The sequence below is a fragment of the Heterodontus francisci genome, chromosome 4, assembly GCF_036365525.1.
Source record: "Heterodontus francisci isolate sHetFra1 chromosome 4, sHetFra1.hap1, whole genome shotgun sequence".
Taxonomy (NCBI): domain Eukaryota; kingdom Metazoa; phylum Chordata; class Chondrichthyes; order Heterodontiformes; family Heterodontidae; genus Heterodontus; species Heterodontus francisci.
The window spans coordinates 137257809-137284136 of record NC_090374.1 but is presented as its reverse complement, the minus strand read 5'-3'; the positions used below and the strand labels follow the sequence as shown (position 1 = coordinate 137284136).

The following is a 26328-nucleotide window of genomic DNA, read 5'->3' as shown; positions in this document are numbered from 1 at the left end:
TCTTTGATCTTGTCTAGACAGGACTGTCAGTTTGTTTGTACATTTCTAGGCCTTTTTGTAATGTTTATCTTCCATCCATCCTGACCATCCACTGTGCAGTTCCACGCAAGTCCAGATGCTTTTGATTTGTCCATTGGACTTTGGACATTCCGGACAAGCCACGACTGTGCTATAAATAGCTTACCATATTATTACAAATCTACAAGAAACTAGTTTTTTTTAAATAATGGGTATCCGTTTGGATCAAATTGTAATTAGTAATAATGAGGTTTCACTGTACCATGTTACAACCGAGGCGGGAGGAATGCACTGCTTTTTCTAGTTCCACTTTTCCACATATATTTGAATGTTTACCCAGTTACCGATATGGTCAATCATAGACTCTGTTTTTATTCCAGAATAAAATACACCAACCAGGATTCTTTAATAAACAACGAAATTATCAGTTTATTATAAAACAAGACTTAACCAGTAACGAAGCAAAGCATTAACACACAGATTGAAATATGAAAGTTCCCTTTATACCTTAGCCCTACACACACTGGTTAACCGAAAAATAGAGATTTTCTTTCCAGAGCTCTGTTACAAAAAAAAGACAAAAAAAAACTTAGGCCAAATTCCTGCTAATTCTTGAAGAAAAAAAGAAGATATAGAAAGGTGTCAGTTGTCCCTTTTTGGTTTGGCGTCCCAAATACACGTAGACGGCTGCCACTGGGATCTTTCTAGAACAGTTCTTTTTAGGTGACATTGACGATCTGTTTGGCGGGCCTTCCAGGAGAAATGAGGCATCAGTTTCTCTATTTCTTACACTTGATTCTCTGGAAGTTCTCAGAGATGGAAGAGGATGCTAATGGTGACTGCTCTCTTGGCTGGTTTTCTCCAACTGCCTTCAAAACAGTTCACACTCCAACACACTGTCCAAAGCGAAACCAGAGCAATATCTCAAGAGTGAAGCCTCCTGACCCCTATAAACCTTGACCTGTCACTTCTCTGTAAACATCTCGCACAAGTCAAAAAAACCCTGTTGGGTACTTAACTGAAGACAGGTGACTTCCAGTGTCTTTTCAATGACCCCAATGAAAAATAACATCCATGGAATCTTTTTCAGTTTTCCCAAATAAAACAATGTCCATAATTTTAAAATTCATGAGTCCTCAAAAAAAAAACCTAACAAAAATTATGGAAGCACCGTCATGACAACCAACATTTCCTCCTGTGGCATTGTATAAACTGCAAAGTTGGTCAGTTTGGCACAGAAAATGCTGATTCTATTTAATGCACCACATTACCAAGTGGTGTCAGGGGGAGCATTTCTAAGACTACTCTGAGTTGGTAGCTTTGATCGTAATGACCATTCTTATTGGAATCTTTATTTCTTTGTTTTTAGAGTTCTTTACCTTTTACAATTCCTTAAAGATCTTTAAAAGCTCCAATAAAGCTCGTTCAGCATTCAGCCAACGAACAGAAGATGCATCTGCAGTACAATATTTCCAGGTAAGAACCAATCAGCTACCCAGGCTAGATTATCGCCCATTCCTTGTCAGTGGGTGGGAAGTTTAGCCTTTGATAAAAGAAGTGCAGGAAATTTGCAGTACAAACAGAAAATACTTGACATGCATAACAGTTAATTCAGCATCTGAAAGAAAAAATAATGAGTGAATGTTCTGGGTGAGATTCATGAACAGAACTCCTTTCAATAGAACACTGAAGGAGCTTAGGAAATAGCAGCGGAATTAACCATTATTTTCCAAAAATCTTTGGAAACAGAATTGTGCCAAAGGACTGGAGGATGCCAAATGTATATCCTTGCTGAAAAAAGGAGAAAAACATAATTAAAAACATAACAACATAATCTTACCTCAAAACAGATGGTGTGTAAAAATCTACGATTTATGATTGCCCGTTTTGTGATATCGTCAAAGACCAATTTCATTCCCATAGTATTAAAGGAAAGTTAGACACATTGATAGAGGGAAGCTAGGAGATAGAAAACAGTGTCAGGATAAATGGATTTTTTTTAGATTCACTGGGTGTATGTAATAATGGGCAGAATTTTACTGGCACCCGAGTAGCAGTCTGCAAGGCAGGGCCGGGGGTGGGGGGTGGTGGTTGCTGGTTGGGGGGCTGGTAAAATAGCAGTGAGCTGGCTCCCAATGCAGTCCTGCTGCCAGGGCATTTCCTAGCAGTGGGCTGTGATGTGGCTAGTCAATTTGCATACTTAAAAGCCCTATTATGGCCATTTTATGGAGCCACTGGCATTTTACCAATGCCGAAGTGCCCCCCCCCCCCCACACGTGGGGAGGCCGCCAGCTTAATGGAGGCAGTCTCTCTGTGGCAGCCTAGGGGACCATCGGAGCAAGAGGCTCCATGTCCCAAAGAAGGGGGCATGGGCAGGGAAGGCAGCCCCATAGCCCTAACGATCTCCCAGGAGGAGTTTCCCCTCCAACTCTTGTCCCTTAAAGTTTCCATTTTTATTTTATACTTAACTGTCCAAGCTCCTGAAATCTCCTGCAGGCCTCAGCAGCAACCACCTGTCTCGATGGCGTTGCTGAGGATTCAGAGCCGCCGGTCCTCTGATTAGTCTGGCAGCTTCAGGAGCTTGCCCGCCATCCTAAATTGGAAGGCGGACCCGCAGGCGGTTAATTAGGTACCGCTGCTAGCAAGTGCGAGCTCAGGCCCATTTTTCACCCTGACGTTGGGGACCGGAAGCCTGCAGTAAAATCCAGGCCAATGTGTCTGGAATATGTGCTTAGACTTTTTTTTTGTTGCCTATTTATAAATGCTTTGAACCTAGCATGAATAAAATCGGTTTGTTGATAAACTAGGAGACATAGCAAACTTGAAGTGTGCAAGAGATTTCAGGAGGACTGAGACAAGGTAGTAGAATGGGCACATAGGTGGCAGATGCAGTTCAAGGCAGGTAAGTAGTACATTTTGAGAAGAAAATAGTGAAAGGAATCATTCTTTAAATGGTAAGATTCTTTGTGGAGTAGAAGAGTAAAGAGATTTAGGGGTGCTGATATGTGGATCTTAAAAAGTGGGAGTGCAGGTAGGAAAAGCCATCAAAGGCCCCATTATAGAATGGATATTAGAGTCATGGAAAAAATTCAATGAAGATGCATGAGAGTGACACCAGGAATGAGGTTATAATGATCAGGAAAGAATAAAAAAGCTCGGGTTTCTTTCACTGAAACAGAAAAGTTAAAAGGGGATCTGATAGAGATTTCAAACTATTAATGATACTGAAAACATAAATAGTGAAAGATTGTTTTCACTGGTTGACAAATAAACTAGAAAGGGACATAGACTCAGGATTATCACCAGAAGAACAAAAGAAATTTCCATACCGGGTTATTCAAACATGAAATACTTTACTGCAAGTGGCTGTTCAGGCAAAAACTACAATATGATTTAAAAGGAAATTAGTTAAGTATATAAAAGGATACACAAAATGGGCAGGGAAATGGGGTCAGATTGAATAGCTACCATTGAAGAGCTATCAGCAGCAAATGGATGATGGGCCACATGGTCTCCTCTGTTTTAAGTTCTAGGATTCTGTCCTATAAAAATCAACCTATCCTTTTCTTTTAGATGCTGAATGACCTGCTGCGCAGTTCCAGTGTTATTATTGCCAGTAGGCACAGGACTTTCTCTGGTTCATTGCATCTGGAGTTCTAACCTCTATCGTTAAATACTGTTTACAAGCATTGTATTTCAGGTATCACTGCATAGGCGCACAGTTGAAGCTGCATTTTGATGTAGGAAATATACAATAAAGAGCACATTGGAATGGCAATAAGTTTTGATTCAACCTTGAACTTGCATATTCCCAATGCAAGTGGGTCATCAAGAGACAGGTACTTCTATAGAAAGAAAATGAGTAGAAACCAAGTTAGATTAATTTCCTGATGACTCATATGAACCACATTTATATTTTTCCTATCCCACTGGCTCCTGTGGTGTGGCATCAACATTCAACCTGTTGGGTTTTAAACTTGGTTTTAAACCTGCTGCAAGGAAAATCCATTTTTCACTGGCTGGAGTTAATAAAGGTAGTTCTAGGGTGGCTGCAATGCATTTCAGTTGTGATAGTGCATCACAGCTAGCTCAAAGTCCTATGCAATTACACAGGGTGCACAACCCTAATACCATCCCTGCCTGGGCTGCAATGTTAAAGCAGCTGTTGTCTGAAAAAGTCATTTTCCCTCATTCTGAGAGACTGCTGGAATGAATAGTTAAAACTGATGAATGTGAATTGTGATGTTCTATCTCCCTTTCTTTCCTTGCAAAGAAGACTCGACTAACTTTTGGACAATAGAGGTGTTAAACTACAGGGTACAGAAAACCTGAGCTTAAGCTGAAGCTGCTGGAGACGCTTCCTACACATGTGGGTCCCCCAAGACACGTGAAGTGTCCTGGAAGTCCACATGGTGCAGGAATTTCAGGGAACAGCTGCCCATCCATGATCTATTCCCTGTTTTAGAATCTAGTTGGTGCCTTGTTTAAACTATTAATTTTAATTAATGCCTCTAGATCTATTCTACTACTCTTATTAATTCACTCACTGTTATACTCACCCTGATTGAGATTATTAATTTCCCAGCTCCTAATTTGAAAGACTGCCCTCATTTAGAGAGAGTAAAGAAATATTCCCTATATCACTTTACCTGGTTTCCTGTGACGTCGCATTCTGATTTTTCTTCTTCTTGATTTCCTCTTGTAGTGCTCTCTCTCTCTCCCCACTGCTGCTTTTTCCCCGCTATGCTCTAGGACCTTCTGCTGTTCTCGCAGTGCTCTCTCTCTCTGCCGTTGTTTTATACCCGCTGTGCTCTAGGACCTGCACTATTCTTGCAGTGCTTTCTCTCTTTCCCTGCTGCTGCTTTATCCCCGCTATGCTCTCAGACTTTCTGCTATCCTTGCAGTTCTTGCTGTCTCTCTATGTTGCTGCTTTATCTGCGTTGTGCTCTTGGACCTTCTGCTGTTCTCGCAGTGCTATCTCTGTGTCTCTCTCTGTCTCTCTCTCTCTCCACACTACTGCCTTATCCCTGCTGTGCTCTTGGACCTTCCGCTGTTCTCATAGTGCTGTCTCCCCTATTTCTCTCTGCTGCTGTTTTATCCAGGCTGTGCTCTTGGACTTTCTGCTGTCCTCGCAGTGCTCTCTCCCCCCGCCCCCCTCTCTCCGCCACTGCTTTATCTGCGCAGTGCTCTCAGATCGTCTGCTGTTCTCACAGTGCTCCCTATTTCTGCCATTGCTTTATCCCTGCTTGCTCTCAGACCTTCTGCTGTTCTCACAGTGCTCGCTGTCACTCAATCCCTTCCACTGGTTGCAGAAGGTCTGACAGCACAGCAGGGTTACTCTGCTTCTCTCTCCACAGATGCTCCCAGACCTGCTGAGTATTTCCAGCATTTCTTGTTTTTATTTCAGACTTCCAGCATCTGCAGTATTTTGCTTTTATTCCACAATACCTAGGATTGAAACTGGTCCAAATCTATGTGCCACAGTAGCACACTAACCCACTATGACAGTGACATTGCATTCTAATATTTAGCAATACGACAATAATTCATATACACTTTTATTTCACTTAACAAGTTTAGTTTGTATATAACAGAACTGCTGCACTGGCAATTTTACCCATTACAACAGACCCACCAAAACATAAAAGTGAAACTTGTATAAATCTGGCACAAAATACAAAAATGTGGAAATTTACTTCCATAATAAAAACTTCTGTTTAAGAAAAAAAATGAGAGCATTACATTTCCTGACAGAGTCTTAACAACTACTGAGGGAATTACAACATTAAAAATAGTCCTGGCAGTTCCAAACAATTCGGCTGCAACCTATTCTAATAGCTTTCAGAGAGAGAAGTTTTAAGAAGAGTCTTAAAGGAAGAGAGAGATGGAAGAGGTTTGGGGAGAGAATTTAGAGCTTAGGGCCTAGGCAGCTGAGGCCATAGCCTTTTAATTTGCCCTTAAAGGAATAAATCCAAATTAAAGTGCACAATTCAGCCATAAAGACTTGCCACAAAAGTATTTGATCTTACTAACAATACCAGTGCAGAAAAGTTTATAAAGTTTGCTACCTTGTCACAAAGTCCTGGATATGAATCCGACACCTGGCTGTTGCTCAAATATATTTATCTCAGTGGCTAACAACACACACAACTTGTTTATTTCTCATCTTTTTCCCCATTCTGCCCTATTCTACTGAGGGCAGTGACCTGCACTGGAGGATGACTCCATGGGCACCAACAGCCCTCATTGTGGCCCTTCTTCATTTTAGTTTACAGCGGTGGGGGGGAATGGAAGGGTAGCACAATCAAATCCAATTGTAGCCTCACTCATTCATCTTTGTCAGCTGTACTTGGATATGATCAAGCATGGGAACCTAGGCTGATTTGTTTCCTCCTTGAGCCAGAGATACTGAAGCCAACATATAGGACCCTCATTGTTCTCCTACCTGAGATCAGCTAGCTCAGTATTAATTTTATCTGTGGCCAATGAAGGTACTGCGAATAAGGATAAAATGTCCTTGCTTTGGAAAGGGTATATTTGGATTGCTTGGAGACGCTGAGGTTATTCTTCTTAGAGCAGAGAACGCTAAGAGGAGATTTGGTAGAGGTGTTTAAAATCATGAAAGGTTTAGATGGAGCGCTGAATTTTACTGGCGCCGCGGTTCGCTGTGCGGGGGCCGGTGAAATTTTGCGGAGAGAGACATTGAGAAGGGCCCGCCACACATTACCGGTGGCAGGGAGTACTCGGTGCAGCCTCCCCACTGCTTGGCGGCGGGCCCTTCATCTGCATATTCAAATGAACCTAAATTAGATGTTAATAAACTTACCTGCAGGTGGCAGACCTGCACACCCATTTTACCAACTTCGAACGCAGCTCGCGCGCCTTTGGAACTCCATAAGTTCCAAGGTGAGAACCTGACGGGGAGCGGAGAGGAATAAAATTTTCAGGGCGGGAGGGGTGGAGGAGCGGGGAAAACATTTTTCATTGGCTGTGGGGATGGTGGGAAGGGGTTGAAGGGCAAAGAGTGCAAAGATTGGGGTTTAAAGGACGTGACTGTCAAGAATGGTTTTTGGGGCGGGAGGAAAATAAATTTATTGTGTGATCATTGGGGGGACGGTAGAAGTGGCGCTTTGATGTAAAATGTATTTTTTTAAAATTAAAAGTTGAAGTCCTGGTCCCTTTAAAAATGAAAATCTCTGCTCATGGCTTAAAGCTCTTTAAAAATGGCACCAGCCCCTACGCATAGTATCGCGGGGGCTCCTTGATGGCACTTCCTTGTCAGAAGGCTGCCAAGTTGAAAGCGTGCCACCGAGGAGTGCGGCATGCGAATAAAAATCAGCCAGAGTCAATGAAGAGAAACTGTTTCCAATTGCTGAAGGGCCGATAACTGGAGGGTACACGTTTGAGGTAATTGGCAAAAGAACCAGAGGTATCATGAGGAAAATCTTTCTTGTGCCATGAGTGATTGGGATTTGGATTGCCCTGCCTGATAGGGTCATAGAGTTATACAGCACAGAAACAGGCCCTTCGGCCCATTGTGTCTGTGCTGGCCATCAAGCACCTACTATTCTAATCCCATTTTCCAGCACTTGGCCCATAGCCTTGTATGCTCATCTAAATATTTCTTAAATGTTGTGATGGTTCCTGCCTCTACCAGGGTGGTGAATACAAATGCAATAGTAGCCTCCAAAACGGAATTGAATCTATACTTAAGGGGGAAAAAAATTGCAGGAGTATGGGGACAGAGCAGGGGAGTGGGACTAACTGGATTGCTTTTCGAAAGAACCGGTGCAGACACCATGGGCTGAATGGCCTCCTTCTGTGCTGTACTATTCTATGATTCTATGTATGACATTAAAGTGGTAACTGAATTACGTCTGTACACCCTGGTCCCATTATCTCCCTCTGTCTAACCTCAAGATTAGAGTTGGTCTAGATTCTCAGTGCTCGATACTACAACTGATAAATTAAACTCTTGCATTGATGTGCATGCTTCCTGGCACCTTTCTCCATTATAAATTCCTATATCCATTTACAATGAAAACCCCAGGCTAGATTTTGTGTTGGAGACAGGGCTCCTGGCACTGGGGGAAAGCCTGCCTCTGCCTTGATGTGCCCCCACCGCAACCCCCCACCCCCCTCCCTGGGAGTGATCCTCCATTGTTTCCAAGACTAAAGGTCCCGTGCCAGGATCCCTGTCCCTTTGAAGACGGGGATTCCACTTCCAATAGATGCTGGCCAATCAAAGGGCTGGCAGCTCAGCAGTATTGGCAATGCCACCAGAAGCAGTGGCCACTGCCGGTATTGCAGAGACCTTGGACCCAGGCCCAGCGCTCGAACCCCGGCCTGCAGATAAGTGAGGGTTGCCAGAGCCAGTCCGCAAGGCCCCGTCAAGGGAGGATTGGGGGATGGTCGTGTAGTCCAGGGGAGGGGGAGGTCCCGGGGGTAAACTGGTTCCCGGTGCTATTCCTGCAAGGATCCCAGTAAGATCCAAGTGGCTTTGGGAAGAGGTCCTTAATTGGCCGTTAATAGGCCAGTTAAGGGCCTCAATTGGCCACTGGGCGGGGAGGCTGTCGTCTGCCTATCCCATCCCTGGGAAGATCGCTTGGCGATGGGGAGGCAACAGGCCCTCTGCCCTCCCACCATGGCAATACTCCATGCTCCTCCACCTCTGACCCGCCTCAGGGGGCCACATAAACTCCCGGCCCCCAAGTGGAAGCATTTCATTGTAGGCAATTCCATAATAAAATGGACAGAATATATGGCTTTAAAATGTGGACTAAATTACACCTCAAATTCCGTGGTTCAATTATCCACTGCCCTCCAACCCCATTTCAGATTACACCTGGTCTTGACGGACCATGAGCAATGCTACAGTGGATTAACTTGTATATATTCAACATGTTGTATCAGCAACACCAGCTTGTACTTACAGTGCAACTTAAGAGCAGAAGATCATCCTAAGGTGCTTCACAGAGGCATAAGGAAGAAACAGACACCGAGCCAAAGATGATAAGAGGAGTGACCAAAAGCTTATTCAAGGTGGTTTTAAGGAGGGTCTTAAAAGAGGAGAGGGGTTTAGGGAGGGACTTGGAGCTAGTTGGCTCAGATCACAATCACAATGGTGGAATGAAGGGATGCATTAGAGGCCAGTCAGAGGAATGGAGATTTTGTGGGGGACTGATTTTAGGGCCAGAGAAAGCTAACGAAATAGGATGGCATGAGGTCATGAAGAGACTTAAACATAAGGATGGAAATTTTAAATTTGAGATGTTGGGTGTCTGGGGGACAGTGCGGGCCAATGAGGAACAGTTTGATTGGTGAGCAGGGCTTGTTTCGGGATACCTTACAGGAGTAGTGTTTTACTGGGGGTAGAGGACAGCAGGTGGGCAGAGGTGGGCGATGTTATGGAGATGGAAGTAAGTAATCCTTGTGATGGAGAGATTATAGGGTCAGATGCTCAGCATGGGTTAAATAGGATGATGAGGTTGCAAACCGTCTGGATCAGCCTGAGGCAGTGGCTTGGGCAAAGGATAGAATCAGTAGCAAGGGTATGGAGTTTGTGAAGGTGATGCCTTCATTCTTCCCAGTTTTAATAATGGTGGGAACTGCAGGTAATCCAACACCAGATATTGGTCTAACAGTTTGATGACACAGAGGCAGTGGAGAGGAGGAGATAGATCAAAAAATAGAGCTGGATGTCGTCAGCATACATGTGTCTGCAAATGATGTCGCCAACCAACACAATGTGGCTGAGCAAGAAGAGAGGACCGTGAATAGATATCGCTGTGAGGCTGGGAAGAGAAGCCATTGCTGGAGATGCTCTGGCTACGATTGAATAGATAAGAATGGAATCAAGCAAAGGGAGTCCAATGGAGCTAGACAATGTAGGAGTGGCGTTTGAGGAGGGATAATGCACCACGGCCACCATCATAGAGGATGCCATTTGTGACCTTAGCCATTCTGGTGCTGTGGCAGGGACAGAAAACTGATTTATAGAGATTCGAACATGGAGTTACTGAAAAGATAGGCACACATTTGCAAGGATTTTGGAGAGGTAAGTTGAAACTAAAACTTTTTAACTCCATGGAGAGAATGGAAGCCTAAACAAATTAAATTTAAATGCCCATTTACTTTTAAGAAAATTAAACATTGAAATAATTGTGATTGATTCTCGACGAAATACGGAGACCAAATTGGCAGATTCTTACCAGAAAAAGATCTCCAGAAACCATGTTCAATGGTTCTTAAATCTCCTCCCCACTCATCTTCCTTCTCAATGCACCCCCACCAAGAAAAAAAGAAATGAGGAACTACCTGGCAACTGAGCATGTTACATCTCCACCTGTCTCATCCACATTCCCACACAGACCAAGTGTTTTGTCACTTTATTGAAAAGGATCTTTTTTGTTCTGTGGGTGTGTTGTCAGTTTGATCACCATTCCTAACATCTGAACCCATGGGTAAGGGGAAACTTCATTGAATTAAGTGGACCATCAAGGTTTTGGCAATACTCAGCAGTGAGAAAACTAAGATGCCTGAAAACAGGAAATTGGACTCATCAGCTGTTGACTAAAGCCATGTGTTCTTTTTTTTCTTTCAGTTTTATGGCTGTTTATCACAGCAACAAAACATGATGCAGGACTACATAAGGACAGCCACTTATCAAAGAGCAATACTCCAGAATCATGTTGATTTTAATGATAAGGTGAGTGCTCAAAAAGTGACGTGGGATAGAGCAGGGCAGGGCTTAACCTGATCATTAATACCTGTTAGCATTTAATCCCTCAGTTTGGCCAAAACTATATTTTTCCTCAAAATATGATCAAGCTAACTGCAGCAAATAATTATTCAGCCTGTGACAAAACTTTCATTTTCTGCAATGTTGTTTCATCAGGTAAATATGGTATTTATTTTTAAATCCGTATTTATTTTAAAAGCTTGTTGAGAGTTTAATCGTGCTGAGGCAATGGCCCAGATTTTGTGGTTGCAATGACGACAAAACTGTCAGCGTTCGCCATCATTATTCCTCTGAAACTGACAGCAACTTCTGGAGTCCACACGTGTAGTTAAACACAGAAACCCAGAAGTTTGTCAATGATTCTATGCTTTTCCATTAGGTGTACTGTTGAAGTCCCCACAGATTGCAATCAATTAGAAATCATTGAACTGACCAGAAAATTAATACATTAATAGAACAAACCCTACCTACTAGAAACCCTCACACATTAGTTTAGCCTTACCTATTAAAATGATAAAAGTATACTTTTTAATTTCTATATTAAAAACATTCTAAATTATCCATCTAGGTCACACCATCTGCCACCATCAGCCTCACCAACAGCAAACCTGGAAAGAAACTTCTAATTTGACTTATAAAATTGCACTGCAGTAGGGATTGAAACCAGCAAATTGTCCTTGTGTCTGTATGTGCACGTATCTGTAAAGCCAGTTAAAGGGACCGGACACCAAACTGAATGAATGCATAATACAGTTTCATCACACATCCATGGAAACATATCACTTCAAAGGTTTGTGCTCTCATAGCTTTTAAATCCAAATTATGCCAGTTAATTAAATAAAAAGTTGCATTGGATGAGAGCATATTTTACAGTTTTTTTCACATGCAGCAGATTTAATTTTGAATTTAGAACATTGTTCTGAGCCATGTTTATCTATTCATGAACAGGGATGAGATGAGCACAGCATGATTTATTGTGTAAATGTAGCTTGGCTATAGGATACCCACTGATATGGGATTTGCACAATTTTCTGTCGAAATTAACTTCCCTTTCACTGTGCAGAAACACCCAGTTTTCACTCGGTCCTTAACCAGTGTTATGAGCTCAAGAGCTCAGAGTTGCAGAGACTTGTGCAGAGAAACTTATGTCCCACCTATCATGAAATGTGCCAGTTTACCTCCCCCTAAAAAAAGGGCATGTTCACAAATTGCATTAATTTGTGTAAAGCCTACTCAGCAAACTTAATGCGGACACAGGCATTTGCCGTGATTAAAGTTTAACACAGTCAGGAAACTGTGGAGTCTGATTGTTGTGTGTTTTTTTATTTAAAGGTTGTTCTTGATGTTGGTTGTGGGTCAGGAATCCTTTCATTCTTCGCAGTTCAAGCAGGAGCTAGGAAGGTCTATGCTGTGGAAGCCAGCTCAATGTCAAAGTATGCAGAGGTACTGCACAAACACACTGCCAGGATTAACATTAATACATGCACTACTAACTTCCAAAGATTGAACAGATTGTTTTACAGAGAATTTATAGATTTTTTTTTTAGCAGAGAATTTTCCATTTTCTATATGCAAGTTTCCGTATGCTTGGGGTTCAGTTGGTAGCCCTCTTGCGTCTCAGTCAGAAGGCTATGGGATCAAGGCCCATGCCAGGACTTGAACAAATATCTTTTGTATATAACATCAGACAAAAGCCTTATCTGCCTGTTCAGACAGATGTAAAGGAACTAATGGCAAAGATGAACGAGGAATCCGGTCAGCGTCTGTCTTCAACAAATACCACAATGATTTCATTTGCTGACTGTGGAATCTTGCTCTGCACAAATGTGTTGTCGCATTTACCTACATAACAATAGTGACTACACTTAAGAAGTAATTTATTAGATGTGAATCATTGTGAAATGTCCTCAGGACAGCATGATATGCCATTTAAATCCAATTTCTTACAACCTCCAGAATTCCAAATATTTTTAGGGCAGGATTTCCCCCATAGGCTTCAGGACCCTGACGTCAGGGTCAAATTGGGTTCAGAAGCCTGCAGTGTGTGGGAAACAGTCACTTGGTTGTGATTTTCCCCAAATTGCCCTATTAATGGCCAGAGGGCGCTCTCGCCATCCAATTAAGGATGACAGGCGAGCTCTCGAAGCTGGAGGGCCAATAGGACTACCTTTTGAGGTAAATGAGAGAGAGGGCACCCCAAGTGGAGGCACCCTCTCTCCAACTTTATAAATTGTTAAATAAAAAAATTCCCCTCAGCAGCCATGCCACCATTGTGTGGGGGTAGCCTGTAGCTGCAGCTCATACCAGGAAGTCTGGAAAATTCCAGTCAGCCTCTGACAATAGGCCTTTAACAAGCTCTGTTAGCTACCCACTGCTTGCAAGCCTCCATCCTGCTTCCGGGAAATGGCCTGGGAGCAGGATGGTGCCAGGGAACCTGCATACCAGTCGATGGCGTAAGTTTTCACACAGGCCCACCTCCGTTCTCGCCCCCATCAGGGGATAAAAATCCTCCCCTTAGTTTATATTATTAAAAGTGAGGCTTCTGTGTACAGTCTTGCGAGAGGGGAACATGGGTCATGGAATCAGCCCTCTCTCTGACCCCTGCTTCCATCTGGTAAGGCTCCATGCCTGGAACTGAGCATTGTTAAATTACCTCTATATAGAGAAAGACTGAAAAACTGATGCATTTAGAAACAGCTATTTTATAGTAACAAGCTACATTACCAATGTTTATTCAAATTAAAGTGTTCAAGGTAGTCTGGTGTCACGCAAAGGATAAAGACCATTAGGCCCATCGTGTTGTGTGCCACTACCACTGTGCTAAATGGAATAGATTCAAAACAGATCTGGCAGATCCGTGAAACACTGTGGGGCATCAACAGCAGCAGAATCACACTCAGATTAGGTAAAGCGTGCCTGGATGAATCCATTGTGGGTTTCTCTGGCAGCCAAGTGAGCAGCTGCAGGAACCATGGCTACATCTGGCTGAGGAGGTGGAGGATGCCAATTCTTCTGCACACTCCTCTCGCTGCAGCTCCTCTCCACCCTGCAGCACAATGTTGTGCAGGGCCCAGCAGATCACAGCCATCTGGAGACTCTTAATGGGGCATACTGAAGGGCACCTCGAGATCTATCGGGGTATCTGAAGCGCATCTTGAGCAACTCAATGGCTTGTCCTATTATTGCCCCAGTGGTGGTCCTGTTATATCTCTCCCCTCGCTCAGGGTTCCTCACAGGAGTCAGCAGCCAGGTCTTCAGAGGGTAGCCCTTGTCCCCAAGGAGCCAGTCACTGAACCTGCATGGAGGAGCAAAACCTGCAGGAGATGTGACTGTCTCAGAATAAATAAATCATGGCAGCACCCTGCATATCTCGCGCAGACGTATGATCACCTTCCAGTGGTCACAAACAATGTGAACATTGAGGGAGCGGAATTCCTTGCAATGATCTGAGGGCATCTTGATTTCCATATGTGTGCAATCAATGACTGCCTCGGCCTGTGGGAATCCAGCCACTTCAGCGAAGCCGATAGCCCTCTGGATTTGACTGGTCTCATCCATGGAAAAGGTGAAATAAGTGGTGGCCTTAACAAACAAGACATTGGTGACCTGGGAGCTGCACTTGTGGGCAGCAGATTGTGAAATCCTGCAGATGTCACCAGCAGATTCCTGGAAAGAGCCAGTGGTGAAGAAATTCCAGTAGTGGGCGGGTCTATCCTGAACTCTCCTTCAGTGCTTTGCTGAATCATGCAAAGGCTATTGACTTTAGGGGGATGGGTGGTTTTCTTTTTTCTGACTACAGGGAGGATTCTTTGCTGCTCTGCCCTTTGTCCTCTGGGACACTTCTGCCTGCAGGTATTCGTGCAGACTCTACAGCACTCCCCTGTGGTATTTTGACTCAGTGAGGCAACACTTTCATGCTTTCTCTGTCCCCTAGAGGTCTTTCTTTATCTCTGCAGGTTCCTGTAAAGGCAGTTAGCAACTCTGGTTGGGTGCTTCGAATGTCTACATTTACTTAGGAGGATGTGGGGTCTACCTTTTCACATTTTTCGGGGTTGGCTGACCGGACAGTAGGGATTTTCATCCGGGATTCCTCCCGGACTTCCTTTAACTTGCCCTCTTGGTCACTTTTTCCCCTTCCCTGTCTAACCTTTTGCCAGCCTTGTGCCTGCCTGTCTCCCTGGAGTACAGTTCTAGGTAGTGCTCCACCCAGCGGTCCATTTGCTCGCGTTGGTCAGTGATCGTGTCCCCTGATTTAGACTTGAGGGGGGCAATCTTCTTGATGGTTGGCCCAAAAGCTCTCTTAATGCCATCATACATTCCTCTGATGTTTCCAGTGTCAGAAACCAGCTGAATACGACTGCATAGGTGTTGCCAGTAGTCATTTGCACAGCGCCTGGCTGTTCTTTTTATTTTATTTTTTATTTAGAGATACAGCACTGAAACAGGCCCTTCGGCCCACCGAGTCTGTGCCGACCTACAACCACCCGTTTATACTAACCCTGCAGCAATCCCATATTCCCTACCACCTACCTACACTAGGGGCAATTTACAATGGCCAATTTACCTAGCAACCTGCAAGTCTTTGGCTGTGGAGGAAACCGGAGCACCCGGCAAAAACCCACACAGTCACAGGGAGAACTTGCAAACTCCACACAGGCAGTACCCAGAATCGAACCCAGATCCCTGGAGCTGTGAGGCTGCGGTGCTAACCACTGCGCCACTGTGCCACCCTTTGTGCGGCGCTTCTGGCTACTATAAGTGCTACGGATGTTAACTCGCTGGGGGCTTTCTTGTAGTTCAACAGTGCAATGCGCTTAGCGACTATGACAGGTTCCAGCTCTTCAAAGTGAGATTGAAACCGGTCTGCATTCTGCTTCTCACGTTTGCCAAAGGTGGTCATTGCTGAGTAAATTACAGCAAACTCATCGGCCAGAACTGCCATTTGCCGGGCTCTCTGAACCCACTGCTCCTCTACTTGGTCTTTATGGAGAGTGGGAGAGAGTGTTTAAATTCCTCTAACAGAATTACTTCTCTGAGATTCTCATAGCTGAGCTGTACTTTAAGAGCCTTCAGCCACTGGTCAAAAGCCAGCTGCTTACTTCTTTCAAACTCCAGATAAATTTGATTGGCTTGCTTCTTGAGGGTTCTAAACTTCTGGCGATAGGCTTCGGGTACTAAGTCATATGCCCCGAGGATAGTATTTTTGGTCGGTTCATAATTTGATGAACTCTAATCTGGCAACAGGGAATGAAACTCATGGGCTTTTCCCGTTAGCTTCCTTTTTGCAGTAAAAGTGGTCAGGTCTCAGCTGGCCATTTTAGCTGCCTTGCCATTTCTCAAAGGGCACAAAAAACTTCTACATCCTCCTCATTGAATTTTAGAATTAGTTGAGCGAGTTTTAACAATTTTGTACCCAGCCCTGAATTATGCTCCTCCTTATTGGCCATGCTTTCATTGGGGTTACACTGTCGACCCCTAGTTAACTCAAGCCACTTCAACGCTCTTTCTTCACATTCCTTCCGGAATATTCTTTCTCTCTCTCTCTCTCTCTTTCTCTCTCTCTTTTTCTTCACGTTCCTTCTGGAAGGCTCTCTTTCTCCCTCTTCTCTAATTCAAGTTTCCTCTGTTCCAGTTGTATCTTTGCTAGCAGTACCCTGTCTGGGTCTGCTTCTAACCCTGATTCTGCTTCAGATTCAAGGGAAAAATGGTTGGCCACTAGCCTTAGGAGTTCAGACTTTCTAACCTTTCCATGTACAGTGATCCCACACTATTCAGCTATTTTTCTCAACTCTTCCATAGACAGTGCTTTTAACTTATCCCAAGTTACTTCACCCTGGCTTGGGAAGCTACTAGCTTCAGTTGCAGACATGTTAGTCTTCAAGCACATACAACCACAAGAAAACCTGTATTGAAATCTTGGTCTTCTTTGGGAACAATTTGACTTCCCACTTCCAATTTCTCTCATTTGTCTGTGGGTAAAATTCCAGATGCTAGCACCTAAATTTTAGCTGAGAAAGAGACTAGGGTTCCCTTTCAGCCTTCACCTGGTCTTACTGTAACAGGGTTTAAGTTTAAATGCACTGTGTTTGTAGCTCCCCCTTGGTGAATCCTTGTTCACCACTTTCCAATTATAAGGCAAAGAAACCAGCACAAACAGGCTTTCTTAAGTTTAAAGAAGAAAAGTTGAAATTCCTTAAACTTAAACTCTAATTCAGTTAACGCCTATAGATACACGACGCGCCCACGCTAGCATGCATACACAATACACACATGCCAATAGAGACAGAAAAGAGCAGAAGAAAAAATTGGAAATGTTTGAGGCAATATCTGAAGAGTTTTTGTTACGGTTCTTCAAGTTCACTGTAAAGTTATTGATTGTAGGTAGATCTTGCTTTTCGTTGGGGCCCAGTATTCTTCTTAAATCTTGTTCGCTGTCGGAGACTTTTCTCTCTTGGGGTTCATATGTTTTCAGTGGATTCAGAAGCTTGTGAGAAAGAGCTGGGAGCAGAGAGGAGAGATCTTCTCAGTCTAGGAGCAAACAGACATTCTCAGTTCAAACTGTTCGTACAATTCAGAAAAACCCAGGTTGCCAGGCAGGTTAGTCATGGGACTAACTGGTGTGAATACCTCTTGGATTGTCTCTGGAATACTCTTCTTACACACAATACCTGGTGGTCAAGGTCCATTGTGGGTTGAATGTGTCAGGGAATGGCCCTTTGCCCTTCCAAGTACGATCTGTTAATATGCAAATATCTTTTCCAGCCACTGCTGATCTGTTTAACAAATCCTTTCTTCACTCCAGTAACAGTTTAAAATCAATGTTTATGACAAAATTAATGTGCCTCATTCTTGGCAGGTGGTGGCCTAGCATGACAGCTTCTATCATATTTTCCTGCGTCATTTACAGCACAGAAGATGTCATTTGGCTCATTGTGTCCATGCTGGCTCTTCATGTAGCTATCCCACTCCCCCGCTTGATCCCTGTAGCTCTGCAAGTTTTATTTCCTTCAAGTGGCCATCCAATCTCCTTTTGAAGTCATTGTCTTCATTTCCACCACACTGGTGGGCAGCGAGTTCCAGACCATTACCTGCGTAAAAATGTTCTTCATCTTTTGCTCGAAACATAGAAAATAGGAGCAGGAGTAGGCCATTCAGCCCTTTGAGCCTGCTCCACCACTCATTATGATCATGGCTGATCATCTAACTCACTAACCTGTCCCTTTAAACCCAAGAGCTGTATCTAACTCCTTCTTGAAAACATACAATGTTTTGGCCTCAACTGCTTTCTGTGGTAGCGAATTCCACAGGCTCACCACTCTTTGGGTGAAGTAATTTCTCCTCATTTTATTTATTTTATTTTATTTTTTATTTAGAGATACAGCACTGAAACAGGCCCTTCGGCCCACCGAGTCTGTGCCGACCAAGAACCACCCATTTATGTTAACCCTACAGTAATCCCATATTCCCTATCACCTACCTATACTAGGGGCAATTTACAACGGCCAATTTACCTATCACCTGCAAGTCTTCTGGAAGTGGGAGGAAACCGGAGCACCCGGCGAAAACCCACGCAGACACAGGGAGAACTTGCAAACTCCGCACAGGCAGTACCCAGAATCGAACCCAGGTCCCTGGAGCTGTGAGGCTGCGGTGCTAACCACTGCACCACTGTGCCGCCCATCTCAGTCCTGAAAGATTTACCCCTTATCCCTAGACTATGACCCCTGGTTCTGGACTCCCCCACCATCGGGAACATCCTTCTTGCATCCACCCTGTCAAGTCCTGTTAGAATTTTATAGGTTTCCACGAGATCCCCCCCTCACTCTTTTGAACTCCAGCGAATATAATGCTAACCGACTCAATCTCTCCTCATACGTCAGTCCCGCCATCCTAGGAATCAGTCTGGTAAACCTTTGCTGCACTCCCTCTATCTGTGTCCTCTAGTCCTTGTACCAGTAGATAATGGATACAGTTTTTCCTTGTCTAATTTCTCTACGGCTGTCATAATCTTGTGCACTTCTTTAAATCTCCCCTCAACGCCAGCTTTTCCAACCTCACCATGGAACTTATTTTTTATTTGTTCGTGGGATGTGGGTGTCGCTGGTTAGGCCAGCATTTATTGCCCATCTCTAATTGCCCTTGAGAATGTGGTGGTGAGCTGCCTTCTTGAACTGTTGCAGAACTTGGGGTGTAGGTACACCCACAGTGCTGTTAGGAAGGGAGTTCCAGGATTTTGACCCCACGACAATGAAGCAACGGCAATATAGTTCCAAGTCAGGATGGTGTGTGACTTGGAGGGGGATTTGCAGGTCGTGGTGTTCCCATGCATCTGCTGCCCTTGCCCTTCTAGGTGGTAGAGGTCATGGGTTTGGAAAGCACTATCAAAGTAGCCTTGGTGAGTTGTTGCAGTGCATCTAGTAGATGGTACACACTGTTGCCACTGTGCATCTGTGGTGGATGGGGTGCCAATCACGTGGGCTGCTTTGTCCTGGATGGTGTTGAGCTTCTGGAATGTTGTTGGAGCTGCACCCATCCAGGCAAGTGGAGGGTATACCATCACACTCCTGACTTGTGCCTTGTAGATAGTTGACAGGCATCGGTGAGACAGGAGGTGAGTTACTCACCACAGAATTCCCAGCCTCTGACCTGCTGTTGTAGCCACGGCATTTATGTGGCTGGTCCAGTTCAGTTTCTGGTTAATGATGAAGCCCAGGATGCTGATAGTGGGGGATTCAGTGATGGTAATGCTGTTGAATGTCAAGGGTAGATGGTTAGATTCTCTCTTGTTGGAGATGGTCATTGCCTGGCACTTGTGTGGCGCGAATGTAACTTGCCACTTATCAGCCCAAATCTGGATGTTGTCCAAGTCTTGCTGCATCTGGACACAGGCTGCTTCAGTATCTGAGATGTCACAAATGGTGCTGAACCATCAGCGAACATCCCTACTTCTGACCTTATGATGGAGGGAAGGCCATTGATGAAGCAGATGAAGATGATTGGGCCGAGGGCACTACCTTGAAGAACTCCTGCAGTGATGTCCTGGGACTGAGATGATTGACCTCAAACAACCAGAACTACCTTCCTTTGTGCTAGGTATGACTTCAACCAGTGGAGAGTTTTCCCACGATTCCCATTGACTCCAGTTTTGCTAGGGCTCCTTGATGCCATACTCGGTCAATCGCTGCCTTGATGTCAAGGGCAGTCACTCACACCCCAACTCTGGAGTTCAGCTCTTTTGTCCATGTTTGAACCGAAGCTGGAATGAGGTCAGGAGCTGAGTGGCCCTGGCGGAACCCAAACTGGGCGTCAGTGAGCAGGCTTTAATGAGTCAGTGCCGCTTGATAGCACTTCCATCACTTTGCTGATGATTGAGAGTGGATTGATGGGATGGTAATGGGCCGGGTTGGACTTGCCCTGCTTTTTGTGCACAGGACATACTTGGGCAATTTTCCATATTGCTGGGTAGATGCCAGTGTTGTAGCTCTACTGGAACAACTTGACTAGGGGCGCGGCAAGTTCTGGAGCACAGATCTTCAGTACTATTGCCAGAATGTTGTCAGGGCCCATAACCTTTGCAGTATCCTGCACCTTCAGCCATTTCTTGATACCACGTGGAGTGAATCGGATAGGCTGAAGTCTGGCATCTCTGATGCTGGGGACCTCAGGAGGAGGCCGAGAATGATCATCCACTGAAGATTGTTGCAAACGCTTCAGCCTTGGCTTTTGCACTGATGCGCTGGGCTCCCCAATCGAGGATGGGGTTATTTGTGGATTCTCCTCCTCCTATTAGTTGTTTAATTGTCCACCACCGTTCAGGACTGGATGTGGCAGGACTGCAGAGCTTTGGTCTGATCCATTGGTTGTGGGATCGCTTAATTCTGTCTAGTGCATGCTGCTTCTGTTGTTTGGCATGCAAGTTGTCCTGTGTTGTAGTTTCACCAGGCTGACAGCTCATTTTTAGGTAGGCCTGGTGCTGCTCCTGGCATGCCCTCCTGCACCTTCTGCAGGGCAATTAGGGATGGGCAATAAATGCTGTCCTAGCCAATGATGGCCACATCCCATGAACAAATAAAAATAAACTCTTCATCGATCCAGGGTTGTTCCTGCCGGCTTGATGGTAATGGTAGAGTGAGGGATATGCTGGGCTATGAGATTACAGATTGTGGTTGAGTACAATTCTGCTGCTCCTGATGGCCCACATCGCCTCATGGATGCCCAGTTTTGAGTTGCAAGTTCTGTTTGAAATCTATCCCATTTAGCACGGTGGTAGTGCCACACAACACGATGGAGGGTATCCTCAATGTGAAGACGAATTCTAACTCCACAAGGATTGTACGGTGGTCATTCCTCCCACTACTGTCATGGACAGATGCATCTGCAACAGTGAGATTGGTGAGGGCGAGGTCAAGTATGTTTTTCCCTCTTGTTGGTTCCCTCACTACCAGCTGCAGACCCAGTCTAGCAGCTATGTCCTTTAGGACTCAGTCAGGAGTGGTGCTGCTGAGCCACTCTTGGTGATGGACATTGAAGTCCCCCACCCAGAGTACATTCTGTGCCCTTGCTACCCTTAGTGCTTCTTCCAATTGATGTTCAACATGGAGAAGTACTGATTCATCAGCTCAGGGGCAGGCGGTTGGTGGTAATCAGCAGGAGGTTTCCTAGCCCATGTTTGACCTGATGCCATGAGACTTCGGATGAGGGATCTGGAGTCAATGATGAGGCCTCCCAGGGCAACTCCCTCCCGACTGTATACCACTGTACCTCTGGCCTGTTGGTGGGACAGGAAATACCCAGGGATGGTGATAGTGGTATATGGGACATTGTCTGCAAGGTATGATTCCATAAGTACCACTATGTCAGGCTTGTTACTTGACTAGTCTGTGGGACAGCTCTCACAATTTAGTAAGGAGGACTTTTCAGGGTCGACAGGGCTGAGTTTGTGTTGTCGCATCCAGCACCTAGGTCGATGTCGGGTGGTCCATCCGGTTTCCTTCCTTTTCTGACTTTGTAGCAGTTTGATACAACTGAGTGGCTTGCTAGGCCATTTCAGAGGGCATTTAAGAGTTAACCACATTACTGTGGATCTGGAGTCACATGCTGGCCAGTTCAGGTAAGGACGGCAGATTTCCTTCCCTCAGGGTCATTAGTGATCCAGATGGGTTTTTACAACAATCGACAATGGTTTCATGGCCATCATCAGGCTTGCTTTTTAATTACAGACTAATTGAATTCAAATTTCACCATCTGCCTGTGGTGGAATTTGAATTCATATCCCCAGAACTCTGGGTTACCACTACGCCACCGCCTCCCCATAAAACTCCCCGTCCCTGGAACCATTCTGGTAAATCTCCTCTGTAGTTGGAGCCTAATCAGAGCTTTCTGAAGGTTCAGCATAACTTCCCTGCTTTTGTACTCGTTGGCCAGAATTTTTTGTTGGGCGGGAGGGGCGGTCCACTGGCTGAAAAGTCGGTGGCGAGTGCGCCTCCACCGAGCCTGGGGAGCCAGACCAGGATTTTATGCTGCCCGGGCCTTTAATTGCTCTTGGGCGGGACTTCACCTCCTTGAGGAAGGAAGTCCTGCCTAATGGAGCTGCTGGCCAATCAGTGGGCTGGCAGCTCTTAGTCCCAGCAGTGCCACCAAGAGCGGTGGCCACTACTGGGACTACACCCAGCTCTCAGAGGAAGAGGAAGGACAATCTGGAATTAAGGTAAGTTTTAGGGTCTCACCAGGGACAATTGGTCGGGACCCGGCAAGTGAAAGGGGGGTTGGTTAGGGGGTGCGGGGGGAGTGTTGTGCGTTGGGGGCCGTTGGGGCTTTGGGGGCGGCCCGCCCAGGGGCACAGTGTGTCCAATCAGGAGAGCCCACCCCAGCCCGCAAGAAGGCTGCCTGGTTTCACCTGACGGGCCTCTTGAGGCCTCAGCCGCCCGCTAGCCAACAGTAATATACCCGTGGCGGTGGGCAGAGGCCGTTAAGTGCCAGTTAATTGGCCACTTGAGGGTCTTAATCGGCCTGGGGCGGGCAGGCTGTTTCTTGCCACTGTTGCCCTACGTAAATTTGCAACAGGGGCGGGAGGGGGTCGAGAACAGCCCTCATCCCCCCCCCTCCCCCACCTCCCACTCAATTTCCCCTCCAACCACCAGCCCGCTCGTTTCGGAGTGGGGGGGGGGGGTGGTGCGCATAAAATTCTGGCCAACGCCTCTATTTATGAAGTCAACTCCAAAGCACAAACAATGAACTCTAAATCTGGAGGTACTGAATCCTACACTCAAGCCTTTCTAGATTCTTATCTCTCAGTGGATGGAAGCTGGCCATTGAATCATCATGGAGGGTAGACCACAACACCTTGATGGATTCAGTGTATGTCTCTTGTTGCCTGCTGTTCAGTGGCAACCAGCAAATAAGTGAACCCTTCCTTCATGACCATGTCCAAATCAAGTTTATAACATGTCCTGTAAAGAGGCACATGATTAGTGCACACTTTTGTGCTCATGAAATATTGTAATATTGAATCCAGCTTTGCATCAGACACCCTGAAATATTCTGGGTTGCATAGATGCTCCCTTGAAGTCTGAATCTCAAAGTGAATCAATAAGGAGGGCCAGCATCAATACTGTTCATTTGCTCAGCAGCAGCTTGCAATCCTTTAGAACATGTACCTCTGATCAAGTGCATATTTCAAACGATGATGATTGGTGTTGCAGTGAGGTTTGTTGCTGAGAGTTCCTGGCTTGTTGCTGCTGCTGCTGCTGCTGCTGCTACTGGGCGGCGCAGTGGTTAGCACCGCAGCCTCACAGCTCCAACAACCCGGGTTCAATTCTGGGTACTGCCTGTGTGGAGTTTGCAAGTTCTCCCTGTGTCTGCGTGGGTTTCCTCCCACATGCCAAAGACTTGCAGGTTGATAGGTAAATTGGCCATTAGCAATTGCCCCTAGTATAGGTAGGTGGTAGGGAAATATAGGGACAGGTGGGGATGTGGTAGGAATATAGAATTAGTGTAGGATTAGTATAAATGGGTGGTTGATGGTCGGCACAGACTCAGTGGGCTGGATGGCCTCTTTCAGTGCTGTATCTCTCAAAAAAAAATCCAACAAAAAGGAAAGGCCTTCAATCTTCCTCAGCCGCATCATTCCAGTATCCTTTCTGATCCTGCTGTGCTCGTTTCAACCATATTTATGTCTTCCCTTTGCATTACACTTAGATCAGGTTACTGAGTCAATTTTGGTTTACCTAGCACCTAGGAGCAGGAGTAGGCCATTTGGCCCCTCGAGCCTGTTCCATCACAGCTGATCTGCAACCTAACTCCTATACCTGCCTTTGTCCTCTATCCCTTGATACATTTGGTTAACAAAAATCTATCAATCTCCGATTTAAAATCTACAACTGTTTTAGCATCAGTTGCCCATGGAAGTGAGTTTCAAACTTCTACCACCCAAAATGCAGATGTAAAATTGTAAAACAAACAAAAGTTAATTTGCAATGTTAAGGTGAAGATATCAAAAAAAAATTTTAAGTTTCTGCAGTCCCTGATTTAAAATCCCTTCACAGAGAAACAAAACACCCGGCTCTCCATTTGCAACTTTTGATGAGACAGGCGGCACGAGCACTCTGCAGGCTTTTAGGTTTTCAAGCAAACTCATCTGGCATTTGTACTTGTTTAGTATCAATATCAGTAGTTATCTATGTATACATGATACTTTCTATAAATGAAATGATATTTTAATCAAACGTACTCAGTTCTTATTCAGGTGCACAACACTTCTTTGTGTAGACCACTGGTTAAAATAGCAATTGGGTCCCAATGATGCCATCAAAGACCAATTTGCATGTTTAAGGAAGGACCCCATTGGTGGCTTGACACCTGCTTAGGAGAGCAGGCTAAAATGACAGATCGTGAATCTGTTGGGAATGTCGGCAGGGGAGTTGCACGGGGAACTTTTAACTTCCTGCCTGTCCAGTTTCGCAGAGCGGGCTGAGTTAATATTTCCCCTGTCGACTTTTTTGTGATTTGAATTGTGGCTGAACTCTTTTTCATCACAGTAGGGATTTGCCTGTTTAATAGCCTTGTGGATGCAGTGAACCATAATGGCAACTTCGTGAGATTTTTTATCCCTGGTTCTCATCTTGGTTACCGTCGGAGGACTGCATGTGAGGGGGAAAATTAGTTACCTGTCCAATCAGAAAATTAGGATTGACTTTAAAGGAGCGGAACATGTTGGTTATTCATGGTAAAACTGGTCATTCACAGAGATCTTGACTCTAAAACTCATCCTGAGTGTCCAGTACTGTGTTAGACTGAGGGAAAAGCAGAGGCTGGTCTATAAAGCAGAAACCTCTAGGTATGGCTAACGAGTGGCTGGTTTTATAAATAGGTTTTATGCTTCTTTCAGAAATATAACATTTTCAGTGGAAGCCCAATTCAAAGATGTTAATTAAGTGCCCTGCCTCTCCATGGTGGAACACTTGTATGCCTCAATATCCACCGGCATGTGCGGTGAGTTGTGGTTGCATTCCCCTATTTAACTCTTTTACCCCCAACCTCTCCTGCCCATCTTGGGGAATAGGGTGGTGGGTAATATCTAGGCCCTTATGACTACATGTAACTCCTGTCAGCTTTTTCCATTACAAGTTCCTATATCCAGATTTATAATGTAAACGTGTAAAACTAATTATATCCTCTTCACAGGAGAGGAACTGCAGCACCACTACATGAAAAAGAGTACAATTACATTGTGACAAGATTGCATAGGCAGCTGATTCCTATGTCCAAATTTATCATGGAAATATAAAAATGAGGACAAAATGTATGACTTTGACAAATGAAAGTCTAACTCTTGGTTTAGACTCCATGGACATCAGTAAATGAAATAATAAGATATTAGAAATTTTGTGTATGGCTGTATGGCATACACTTCTTGTTACACAGTAGTCTTGCTTCCTGTGCCAGAATTTTTGAGTAAAGCTCTTCAGAATGGAAAAGGAGTCAGCCCATTGAGCCTGTTTTGCCATTCAGTTAGATCATGGCTAATCTGAACTCAACTGCATTTACCCATCTTTGTTCCATAACCCTTTATACTGCTTTCTGACATCCTAAACGGCCTAGCTCTAATTTAAAGGTTATGCCCTCTTGTTCTGGACCCCAGAGGAAATAGTTTCTATCTATCTACCCTATCAACTTATTTAATTATCTGAAACTCTCAATTAATCACCCCATCTGCAACCTGTCTTCATAATTCAACTCTTTTAGCTGTGGTATCTCTATTGTCAACATTTATAATAAAAATATCCTATGTTCACATTCATCTATCAAGTTCTGAATACAGGTTTCCCAGTACTAAGTGCTGCAGTTGCACTTCATTTTGGGCGTTGTCAGCCTCCTCCACCTCTTACAACTCTTTCTTCCCACCTCTAGCCTCCCTCCTCCCTCCTCTTTAGCAGGCAAGTTTAGGCTTCATCCTAGGGATATTTCCTATCACTATTTAGTTCACCAAGGCCCTGCTTCTGTACTGTGAAGCTTAGCTCCTGCTTCCAAACCTTTTGCTGCTTTGCACTGGTGATCTTCTCCAAGGTCCC

The 26328-nt window shown here is 44.8% G+C and overlaps 1 protein-coding gene across 1 annotated transcript in view; it reads left to right on the top strand.

Annotated features, from left to right (window-relative positions):
- Positions 1-26328, top strand: part of LOC137369264 (histone-arginine methyltransferase CARM1-like) — a 110946-nt gene that overhangs the window by 35608 nt on the left and 49010 nt on the right. Inside the window, exons 3-5 of the mRNA XM_068030213.1 lie at positions 1388-1494; positions 10622-10726; positions 12092-12202. Coding sequence (XP_067886314.1) covers positions 1388-1494; positions 10622-10726; positions 12092-12202 — 323 coding nt within the window. The remainder of the gene's footprint in view (positions 1-1387; positions 1495-10621; positions 10727-12091; positions 12203-26328) is intronic.